This window comes from Alligator sinensis, unplaced genomic scaffold, assembly GCF_000455745.1.
Source record: "Alligator sinensis unplaced genomic scaffold, ASM45574v1 scaffold848_1, whole genome shotgun sequence".
Taxonomy (NCBI): Eukaryota; Metazoa; Chordata; order Crocodylia; family Alligatoridae; genus Alligator; species Alligator sinensis.
In genome coordinates this window covers 5,688-17,941 of record NW_005843345.1, presented here as the reverse complement: position 1 = coordinate 17,941, position 12,254 = coordinate 5,688, and the positions used below count along the sequence as shown (strand labels likewise).

Genomic DNA, 12,254 nt, shown 5'->3' with positions numbered 1-12,254 from the left:
GTGCTAGGGTGAAATGACCCCAGCCCCAGCCTTCTCTTAAAGATCCCCAAAGTAGGGGGGAGCACCCCCTCCCTTGGAAGCCCATTCCAAATTTTGGCCACCCTTACTGTGAAGAAGTTTTTTCCTGATATCTAGCCTAAATCTGCTCTCTGTCAGTTTGTGACCATTGTTCCGTGTTACCCCAAGAGGTGCCCGGGTGAACAGATCATCTTCGATCCCTTGCTGCGTCCCACTTAGGAATTTGTAGGCGGCCACAAGATCACCTCTCGGGCATCTCTTGCGGAGGCTGAAGAGGTCCAGGTCCCTCAGTCTCTCCTCATAGGGCTTGTCCTGTAAGCCCCTTAACCATATGAGTGGCCCTCCTCTGGATCCTCTCGAGTCTATTAACATCCTTCTTGAAGTACGGTGCCCGAAACTGGATGCAGTACTCCAACTGCAGTCTGACCAATGCTGCATAGAGGGGAAGTATCACCTCCCTGGTTCTATTTGTCATGCATCAGCTTTGCTGATGATTTTGTCACACTGACGACTCATGTTCATCTTGGAATCCACTATGACTCCAAGATCCCTTTCCGCCTCTGTGCTGCTGACAGGGTCACTTCCCAGCCAGTAGGTATGCTGGATATTTTTGTGCCCTAGGTACAGCACTCTGCACTTGTCCTTGTTGTACTGCATCCTGTTGTGTACTGCCCACTTTTCTAGCCTGTCCAGGTCTGCTTGCAATTGTTCCCTACCCTCCAGAGTGTGCACTTCACCCCACAATTTAGTATCATCTGCAAACTTGGACAGAGTACACTTCACACCCACTTCCAAGTCACTGATGAAGATATTGAAGAGTACAGGTCCAAGGACCGAATACTGTGGGACCCCACTACATACATCGTTCCAGGTCGATACCAACCCGTCTGCTAACACTCTCTGGGTGTGACTGCTAAGCCAATTTGTCACCCGCTGGACCATGTAAACACCTATGTAAAAGCCTCTCTATTTATGAGAATGGGAAAAGATACTGTATCGTCTTGATGCATGATGCAACAGCTCTCTGTTGTTTGTCAGGATTCACAGTATTATATGGATTAGAAAGAAGGTATGCTTTAGTCTGTGATTATAGGGTATGCGAGATCTGACAGGAAGCCCATACTGAAGAAGAAAGCTTGATGCTGCTTTTTCTTGTCTGATGCAAATAAGCCTATTGATGAGTATCTCTGCTTGTAGAGCTTCTTTCATACTCAGCGTTTGATTGGTCATGCATAGTTGATTGAGAAGTGTCTATTGAGATGACCTGCTTGTGAAATAATGAATATATGGAAGATATGGGGGGCAGTGCTGTGTGATGGTGAAAACACACAGTTGAGAGGTGAATGGCTTCCTGACAGAGGCAGTGATCATATAGCTCCTTGTCCCACATAATGCATTGGTGTGGTGTTGTCTGTCAGCATGTACTTCCCCTCATATAGAGGCTACCACTCCTGAGTGGATGTGTGACTCAGTAGACAGCCACGATAGTCACAGACATAGATTTCTTGAACACTTAAAGGTTTTCCTAGCAATATAGCAAGGAGAGAATTTCTTGCAGCCCTGTATCCAAAATGTCCACATATTTTTGCTTGATAGTGATTTCATGGAGTTCTCCAAAAGAAGTAAGTTGGGTGGATATCACTAGCGCTCCAACAGTGTTGGTCAGGGAAATGGAAAATGTATCTTAATTGCTCATACCTGAGGGACAAAAAAATCAGAGGCAGCCAGATCTTAAATGCCAGAAATTCAGCTTTTGTCATACCACCTTAAGTTTTGACACAGAGGGGAAAGGCCTCTATATTAACTAGAATAAGAAAAATGGCAGAAATCCAATTTTGTGAAGGGTTTCAATTTATTTTTTTAAGGATGTAAATACAACACTAAAGCTTTGAACTTCCCTGCAGTGGAAAGTCTTGGAAAAAATAGTTTGGGATTATACAACGTTCTGACAACAACAAATTATTGTGTCTGACCCTTGTATTTTGTAATACTTAACAGTACTGCATTCATATTTTTAAAGAAAGATATATACCAAATGAAAAAATGAAACGTTTCCTTCCTGCATATTGTTTAATTTGTCTTTTTCATCCAAAATAAAATTTTCTGTGAATTTGACAGCATTTTTCAAAGGGCTTCTGATTTCAGTGGAACTGCAATGGACTTATAAATACGTCCATATCTTTTTCTGATCATGTACTTCTATGTGTGAAAATGTTTGTTCTATTATTAAAGCAAATGGCAAGCTAGAAATTAAATCATTACTAACAGGAAGTGTAACTGAGTCACAGTAAAACAGAGAGATGCTGCAAGCATTCTGACTCCCTATCATAAGAAGGGTTTGGATTCCATTATCTACTCTTTTCTGCTCTACTCCTCCTCTCCAATTCTGTGTCAGTAAAGGATGGTTCAGTTGCACCAGTATATTACTGGTGGGACAAAGGCACCTAAGATTTAGGTGCAGTTACAATGGATGCTATTGGCTAGAGTCCAGTGTCATGTAGCAAGGTTCAGGCAAGCTGAGAATAGGATCCATTTCTTGTCTTTCATTATGAATTATTGCTTGAGCTGGAATTGTCTCAATTTATAATGTAGGGAGGTGCTCATTTCCAGGAGATTCCCATCAACTTTGGAATCGTTCTTCAGTCCAGAGTAGCACAAGTTTTATTTTATTTATTTATTTATTTATTTTACAACATGTTGCAGAGTACTTCTTAGGCCTTTTGGAAGGACTGGACTGCATTAGAAGAGATTGGGTTTTGGAATGAAGATCTATGGGTAGAGTATATTCTATAATACTGGTTATAGTTAGGGCTGTGTGAAATGCCTGTGTTTCATTTCGGTTTTGTATTTGGCATTTCAAACGGACAGCGATTCATTTTGGCGTTTCGAATCGCTGTTTTGTTTCAGCTGAAACTGTTTTGAGTTTTGATCCTGTTTTCACTCTGTTTTGGTGTTTCAGCTGTAGGCTATAATGGGGAATGACTAAAATGCCTATAACTTTGTCATTTCTTGCCTGATTTGATGAAAATTGCAAGGATGGTAGCCCCTTCTGAGAGCATATAAAACCAGCGGGAATAGTAGCCCCTGCTGAGGCCATGAAGCCTGCCAAGTTTCAAGGAGATAGGTGCAGGGGTTTCTGGGAAACTGCACTTTGTCACGGAGCAGGGTTTCTAGAGGTGGCCATGATACCCCTAGGGACCTGTGACTGCCAGCTCTGCTCTGCGGGTGCCAGCTCTTCTTGCCTGCTGCCACATCTTGTTGGAAAAGATAATAAGGGAGGCTGCCCTTGAGCTTCGGCTCAGTCACAGTCCTAATGGACCCCGCTAAACCCTGTAGGTTCTTGGACCCCTTGCTTGGACCCACTCTAAGTAGGTGCCTCAAGGGGACACCCTTAGCCTTATGGGCTAGATACATGGCTCCAGCCATCCCTTACTGCACCCCATGCCTCGTAGATAGATGTTGATATTGTCCCTGTAATGAGGTCTTGGTCTCACTCTACCTTCTATTGTTGCTGGGCTCTCTATGCCCCTGATGCTGTGCTATCACTGGTGCTGGGGCCTCTACACAACACAGTAGTGTGCCCCAGTGAGATCTCCTCCTCCCCTACAGCCTCAGCTCAGTCCATCACTTTAAATAACAACAGGTAAGCAGCAGAGTAGCACTAGCATCTCAGGCAGCCAAACTGTCACAGAGCCTTTCTTTCCTTTCCTGCAGGAGCTTCTTCTCCAGCAGCTGCCAGAGAACTCTCCCTGCCAGCCCCAGCCCTGGGGCTTAGATGTGCCCAGGGCCCTGCCTCCTTCCAGTCGGCTGACCGGGGACAGGTGGTAGGTTGTAGGCATGTTGGTCTAGGGACATGGCAGACAAGGTTCTTTGGGTGAATCTGATATCTTTTAGTAGACCAACTGAATAGTTGGTGAAATATATCTTAGCAAGCTTTTGGGTTAAAAACCCTTTGTCAGGCTGAGGAAGCACCTGCAGTTGTTGTGTGTGCTCTTCCTTGATGGAAGGAGTAGTAAAGAAGCATCCATTGCAGGCAAAAAAGCCAGTCAGTGGAAAGGGAAATGGAGGAGTCAGGGGGTGAGAGACAGGCTGGGGTCGGGGGAAAGGGAGATGTAGCAGGTAAAAGTGGAGAGGTACCTGGGGAGTCAAATGTCCAGCATTCCAATGTCTATATTGAGTCCATGAGTTTCTGTACCTAGGAGGTTGATGAAGTGCAGTTCATAGGCTTATCTATTAAAAGTGGTTTGTAAATTCAACCAAGCACTGAACCTCGCTAACCTCTTCACCAGAAGCCAACTTTCTACAGCCCAAAACACACTGAATGGATCCGGACCATGCCATAACAAGACATGCAAAACCTGCCAACAATATCTCCAGTATGGAGATATCTTCACAATACATATCTCTGTCAGGGCACCAAATGCCCTGATGGAAAATACGTAGGCAACACCAAACAACAACTGAACACCAGAATGAGCATACACTGAAAATCGATCAGCGACGAGAACACCCAACTACCTGTTCCAGTCTCTCAGGTTTGATCCTCAAAGGGAATTTACAAACCACTTTTCACGGACAAGCCTTTTTAGATCCCTCCCCCAGAACACTGGGATTGGAAGGGACTTTATGGCCAGTTGGCAGACAGTGGCCAGCTACAGATGTCAGTCTGCTCTCCTCCCTCCCTCTCCTTATTTTCTCTTTTCTTGCAAGCCCAGCTTTGAAACACCTTTGAAACGCCAAAACATCTTTGAACTGTTTCAACTTGTTTTGTTTCATTTTGAACATTTCGACATGTCTCCTGTTTCGTTCAGATTCAGAGTTTCAAGTGTCAAAATGCTCGAAACACCACTGAAGTGAAAGGGCGGTCGAAATTTTTTGCACAGCCCTGGTTATGTTTTGTTGGTCTGGGGTCTGGGTGTTGAGAGAACTGCTGGAGTGAAATTAATGCCATTAACTGAATTTCCCCCCCCAAAATATAGTCAGGCTATTTAGAGCTAGAGATGAGCTCTTGACATTATTTGTGTAAATTCAGTTTTAAAAAGAAAGATGAAGTATAGATGGTTCTTTATAGGAGAATTATTAACTAAAGGTGCACTGTGATTATATTCATATTACAGAACTACAGACACTTTTTCTTGTTTAAAACAGAAATGCTGGCTTGGGTGTCTGTTCAATGACTTGTAGATTTGGTGGTATTTTAGCTCCATTTGTGCCTTCAATGGTAAGTTAACTTTTTGTTTTACTGTTGTTAATTACTGATATTTTTTCTGTAGATAAATATTTTTCAAGGGAAGTTTGTTATCTCTACGTATGTATTTTTATGCCCAGCCTACCTATATTGATGCAATCAAATCCCAGAGTTAACTAATGATTTTTTTTAAATTTAAAAGTTCATTCTTTTGGAAAAGAAGCAAATTAACTTGGTAACTTGTGTGCATGTAATTCGCATTGACGTCAAACGTAAAGTGAAGAACACAAATTGTAGATCCTGATTTTTTTTAATATAGTTTATTTGAAACGTACAGGCAGTCCTCAGACTTACGACACAATTGGTTCTTGAAAAATGTGTCTTAAGTTGAAATGTTGCAACTCGGAACCAATTTTCTCATAACAAACAATGTTATAAATGGGGGATTGGTTCCTGAACCAAGGCCCAATACCCTATTTTCACCAAAAATACCCCAGAATTTTGTACTCGATCAATTATAGATGAGTGTAACAGGAGGAGCGTCCTCGGGTTGCCGTGCTCTCCCCTAGTTATCCTCTGTACCATGCCAAGCTTCCTACAAGCACCCTCAAATCTCGCCCACCACGACTTCGATGTAGTATGTTTTATAGGGAGGCTACCTTTCGTCCTCTTGGCCACGATTCTCCTGCTGTCACTACTCCCATTTCTAGAATGGGTGTTCCGTGCAACCCAGTCTTATGGGCTATGCGTGGCTCCAACCACCCCTGTATCACGCCCCAAGATGGAACGGACGATATTTGGTCTCTGGTCTCGTACTATCTCTTGGGCTCTCCGCAGCCCTGTCTCTCAGCGGTGCTTCACTGGGCATTTGGGCTCACTGCAGCCCTATCTGTCTCTCAGCGGCACCCCACTGGGCGTTTGGGCTCTTTGCAGCCCTGTCTGTCTCTCAGCAACGCCCCGCTGGGCGTTCAGGCTCTCCGCAGCCCTGTCTGTCTCTCAGTGGCGCCCCACTGGGTGTTCGGGCTCTCCGCAGTCCTGTCTGTCTCTCAACAGCGCCCCGCTGGGCGTTCAGGTTCCACACGACCTTTTCTCGTTTTGCCTTACCGGGCACTCGGGGTCGGCACACTCCCGCTGCTGCTCTTTCAGGCTTACATTGATCGTTGCCCCCCTGCTCTGGGGCCTCTCACAGTGCTGCCCCCTCTCTGGGGCTGGGGTCCCCACACTACCATGAGTCCCCTTATGAGGCCTCCTCCATCCCCTTATAGCCTCACCCAAACCGCCGGTCACAAACAGCAAACAGAAAGCATAAGCCCCTAGGCTATAACATAAATCTCAGACCTCTGGCTCCGACATTCTTCCCGCCACACCAGGGGTGCTCCATCTCTCACCATCTCAAGTCGCTCGTGTATTCAAGCTTCTCATTACTCTCTCCGGCAGAGCTCCTTCTCCCTTAGGCGCCAGCAGGGAACTGCCTCCTGGCCTCCAGCCTGTGATTAATATAGGAGCCAGGCCCTGCCTCTTCTGGTCAGCTGACTAGGCAGGTGTGGGTCACTAGTTCGCTCTGGTTACCCCAGCAACCAGCATCTGCGTGGTTATTCCAGCTCTCCAAGTAGCAGGCACCTTAGTGCCCTGCTATAATGAGTAATATAGCTACATTAATGTATTTATATTGTAAATAGTAATCATATTGATTTGGAAGTACTTCTTTGAGGTGATTTTGCTGGACTTTTTGAAGGGTTCTTGGCTGGAGTCTTCTCAGGAGTATTGGCTGCAGGTTTTTCTAGAGTCTGTCTGCTTTCTTAAAGAAAGTGTCCAAGGAAGTTTGGACAGATGTTCTCCAGGGAGATGAGCGATGCAGCGAACAAGCGTTGTTAAGTCGAAACTGACATCATAAAGTTGAAACGGTGTCAATTTATAAACGTTGTAAGTGCTAAACCTTGTAACTCGAAACGTTGTAAATCGAGGACTGCCTGTATGTGGAATGATCAAATACTGCTGCAGTAGCTTAGGATACAGTGGCTGTGTCAACACGAGACGCTGACTGCATAGCTGTTACTGTGCAGTCATTTAATACTTGCAAACACAAGTACTAAGTGACTGTGCTGTAACCGGTGTTACTGTGCAGTAGCGTCCCTGAACGGCTTTTTGGTGGCACTAACTGTGCAGTAGCTCATTATTATGCAGAAGCCTCGCATCATGCTTTGTGCCATGTGATGCTGCTGTGCAGTAGTAACAAGCTACTGCGCAGTGTCTTGTGTACATGTGGCCACTGGAGCATGAATTAATTTTATGTATTTATTTCTGATTTTCCATTTCAGAAATCTCTTAATCCATCTGTGCCATTTGTGGTTTTTGGAATCAGTGGATTATCAGCAGGATTCTTGACTCTTCTTCTTCCAGAAACTCTAAACAAGCCAATTGCAGAGAGCATTGAAGACCTGCAGATGCCCAAATACCAATCTCTAAAAAGCAAAAAGGCAGAGTAAAAGCATTTTAATGTAGCTTTTTATTAATTTACATACATCTGCAGGTCACAATATGGTAACGTTTTCCAAATTATTCAATCTGTGCATTATATCTTAAAAATGTTGGTTCTCTTGTTCCATAATGCCCTGACTGTGTTTAAGCAGAATTTAAAACTTTAAAAAAAAAAGCCTATTTCGCACTTAGAGAAGAAATCTTTTCAAGAATTGATTATACAGTCATTTTCATCTATACATATAAAAATATAGCTAAATCCATGCCATGTTTTTGGTTCAACTCAAGCAAAATGTTTAAAAGCAACCTGAAGTAATCATAAATTATTCATGTTACGTATACCTTGTGCATCTGCAGTTATTCAGTTAACCTTCACATGTGTCGCATTGTTCCTTTTTTTGTCTGGTTAGGTCTCAGATTGGAATATAACATTAAAAACAATGCATGACATTTGGGGAAATGTTGATCCCTCATTTATTATTCTGTTGTTAGAAGCTCTTTGGAACATTTTCTTGTTGTATATGTACATCAAATGAAGCTTTTGAAACTGATAACATAGTTTTTAGCTGATTAAGATGGTCAATAATGATAGATTTCAGATTATATAGCTACTGTTGTTTAAAAGGAAATGCTATAGTTTAAATTTTTAGTTTAATTCTATTATTGCAGCTGAAAAGTACAAATGTTTCTTTCAAATCTATAGAGTTTGCATAAAGAATCTTCAAAGTATAAGCAAAGTATTAATGTATCTTTGTGGTACTGTAGAAAAAAAAATCCTTAAAACCCCCATGTGTTTAAAACTTCATTGTGAAAAATATAATTATACTTGGCTCATGATTCATGCAGCATGCTCAATAAGTTTGGATGTGATTTGGTAGGTTAACAGAATTTCTAGCGATAACAATAACTTATTAGCTATATAGAAATACCTCAGAGGTAAACACATACAAAGTTTCCTGACACATTAACATATTATTATAAATTGCTTTTGTTAAATACTATACTTAAAAATGTATAAGCTTTAGTTAAATTAAGCTTTATGTCTAATAGTCTAATACCTAATAATTTGCTGTTCAGACAAAATGAAAAAAACTGAAGTGCACAGATTCCTTTTCCTGCATCTGTTCTTTTCGTTTTATTTTTTAATTAAATCTGTGAAGTAAATGTATACAGCACTCCATTCTACCTTTGACATTAGTTTATGAAACTGGATAGAAAAGTAATACATGTAAAAGTATTTTAATATTTTATTTCTTATCTATTTCACAGGTAACTCAATTAGAAGAAAACACTTAAACTTTCAGAAAACATCTCTGTAGTGAAAAATCCAACATCTTTTGGATTTTTTTGGAAAGATACTTTTACAATTAGTGTGGAACCATTGTGAGATACCACAGTGGAGGACATACCTTATGCCAAGAGATATAAAGTAAAATAACATTGCCAGTATTTTAAACAATTCATTTTTATATCAAGGTAAACTGAGAAGATGGAAAAACAGTTGGACAAAAAATGTGAAAAAGAAATAGCAAATCTATGCATTGATTTAAGGACTCTATAAGCTACACTTTGGATATGGAATATATAGTTTTTGAACTGATGGAATATTTTACTCTATTGTTTTGATATATCTTACTCCATTTGTAAGATATAATTGTCAGATGCAAACTAAACTATAATGGTGAATGGAAGTGCCATATGTATCCCATTATGATTAAAATGAAACCCCACTATATATATATATATATATATATATATATATAAATATAAAACTTACAGAATAGGTTGCAGGGCAGCCTTATATATTTAGGCATGCTGTAATTGTCAAAAATAATTACACCATGTATATCAATCTCCTTAACTTCTTTTTATTTTTAAACTACATAATACCTCACAGTATATTTCAAAGCAAGAAGACCAACGGTTTTTAAAGTTTGTTGTCCTAAGTATAATGTGAGCAACATGAGAACCTTGGTCAAATTGATCAAGGCGTTTCAGAGGGAAGTAAAAGAACTATAATGCTGGATATGTTTTTTCTAGATCCATTTAAATAGCACAGAAATGTAAAGTTAAAAATGACCATACTGGAAAGAATAGCATAGTGTTTTGTTTGTTTTTTGAAGAAAAGAGTTATATTTCAGTACATGAGTACCAAACGTTTAGTCAAAAATTTATTTAGAGGATTAATTTAGCTAGCAGCAAATGCTGACCTTAGGTATAGCAGCAAAACTAGGAACAAGATTATCAAACAGCATATATTTATAAACAGCATTATTATTTCCAGTAGGACTTGGAAATATCTGTGGCAGAAATATAAGAGTTTAGTCAACAATATGTGCAATTTGGAGTAGGTATGTTATAGATGTTATGTTTACTTGGTGCCCAAAACAAAGAAAATTTTGTAACAAATGTTCCTTTGCAGGTATATCTGCCCATGCTGTTATAAGGCTATTTCCAACATTTGGACTCTGGTCCTTTATTTACTGTACTCGGTAGGGAAAGCCATTGCATTTTGACATCAGTTCCATAAGTAGACTACAGTGCTGCAAATCATAACATATGGACTAACTGCTATGCCTTAATGTAACCTCACTGAAGATAATGGGACTCTAAATGGACACAGCATTTCACATGTGCATTATAAATTGCACAATTAATTCCTTAAACTGTTAAAAGGTAAAACGCAGAGAAAGTTGTGATTTTAGATTACATAAGCATAATTGATCTGTAGTAAAGCAAAGCATAGAATAAAGTGCAAGCATTTTTTTTCCTGAGGCTTTTTTGTATTTGTAAATAGAGGCTGCCAACAAGTATGTCTTTCTAGCAGGGGAAATTTTTGAGAAATTTCTCCCACCAGAACCTGTTCTGGGGGGTGGGGAGCAGTACAGGCATTTATCCAGCAACTGTCCCCTCTCCCTTGCTTTCCACACCTTCCCCAGCCCAGTGATCAGTCTGGGGAGGGTATGAGGAGCAGGTTGCTCCATTCCTTTTGGCTCCAGGAGGACTTTGCATGTACCACGTTGAGAGAGTTTTTCTCCCATGCGGCACTTCAGTGCTGGCTCCCATAGTTCTCCTGGGGCAGTTCCTGGTCTGGGGAAGTGGTGGGGAGCATTGGCCTGTTTCTCCCCTCCCTTCCCAGACTAGTCCAGGAGGGGAGGAGAGCAGTGGTATAAAGCCCCCAGACCAGAAGGAGAGTAAACAAGCATTTTTTCTTGAAAGAGAAACTTTCTTGCAAGGTAGATCTTCCAGGTTACTCTTGGAATATCTTTCCCCAGAAGGGGCATGCTTCCTCTCAGAGAAATTGAGTGAGCACTTGTATACTTCTTGTTTCTGTTGGGAGAAAAGCAATTCTCTTGGTAGAAATGTAGCTCCTGTGTGTGGCCATAGTTTGGTGGTTTACTCCCTGCTTGTAGCATTTATAACCACAATAAATAGGTATACGTCTTCAAAGGACAATTAAATCAGCAGAGAAATAGTGAAGATGAACACTTATTATTGTTGACTTAACAGTATACATATTCTGTCATAAAAATTAAATAAAAAAAAAAACAACTACCTAGAGGTAGAAGTAAGACATTGAAACAGGGTCCCCCTGAAGACATCATTGGTACAGTTAAAAGTCTGTATCCTTCTTCTGCCAGATATTTAATGTATCAATCTAAAAAATGTTTTCCCCCCTTTCTTTTGTACCAGATCCTGCAGAAAGCAGGAAATAAATAATCATCTTTATTTTATATGCATTTATCTCATAGTTATTTTTTATATTGAATGTATCTTGCTCAGTATCTACTAAGTATTTTGTATATTTGACAGTTTGATGATCACAAAGGCCTTTTGTTTTATATGCTTGCCTCTGTTGTAAGGAATAAAATTAATGGTACCCTGCACAAGATTGTGTTGTTCTCTGACTGTGGCTTCTTTCTGAGTCACATACCACAGCTGCACGCTTACCATGATTTGCTCTTATCTGCTTTACTATCTTGCTGTGTTTTCCATAAGTAGATAAAAGAAGTTTATTTTTTAAATTTATCTTTTTAATTTTAGCCATTCCAGTGGAGACATCAGATGCAATTTTGTTATTTTCTGATGACCAAATATGTGTCCTGCAAGAGCCTAAAGCTGGGAAATCAACTACTTCAATAACTTAAGCATATTGTGACAGGTCAGAAAGAGCACTATTTTGATGAAATGTATTCTAGTTTTGTTTTTTGTTTTTGTTTTTCTTTGGAGTAGATCTGCTTCTCTCTAAGATATGGTAATTTCAGATTGTGGCTTCAGAAAAGGTTATTTTGAACTGCTTTTCTCTTATTTTTAGTGAAGTGTAGATTGTTTGGAAATGTCCTGAAAAATTATTTACTGGCTGTGAAACTCTCCTCTTTCTATCACTTTTACCTTTATGATACCCTGTTTTCAGTTGCTTGTATCTTCACCAAACTTTTAGGGTTGACATTTTCTATACCATGTTTCTATTTTGGGCTGGTTTTAGCAGGCCCAACACCCTGCTTATAGGCAGAGGTGATGTGTTGGTGGGGGTGGGGAGGCAGCAGCGTGGTGATGGCGGCAGTGCAAT

General features: G+C 40.6%; 1 protein-coding gene across 9 annotated transcripts in view; it reads left to right on the top strand.

Moving 5' to 3' along the window:
• Positions 1-11,858, top strand: part of LOC102371449 (solute carrier family 22 member 15-like) — a 65,843-nt gene extending 53,985 nt beyond the window's left edge. Inside the window, exons 10-12 of one of the 9 annotated variants that reach the window (XR_003092291.1) lie at positions 5,167-5,239; positions 7,525-7,747; positions 8,954-9,382. Coding sequence is in view for 6 of the 9 variants with exons in the window: in XM_014527176.1 (XP_014382662.1) it covers positions 5,167-5,239; positions 7,525-7,683; positions 8,954-8,980 (259 nt within the window). In the remaining 3 variants the exon portion in view is untranslated. Of the gene's footprint in view, positions 1-3,732; positions 3,843-5,166; positions 5,240-7,524; positions 7,748-8,953; positions 9,383-11,728 lie in introns of those variants that run through there. The other 8 variants (XR_003092293.1, XR_003092292.1, XM_014527176.1 and 5 more) reach the window with 8 other exon arrangements.
• Positions 11,859-12,254: the final 396 nt, after the last annotated feature.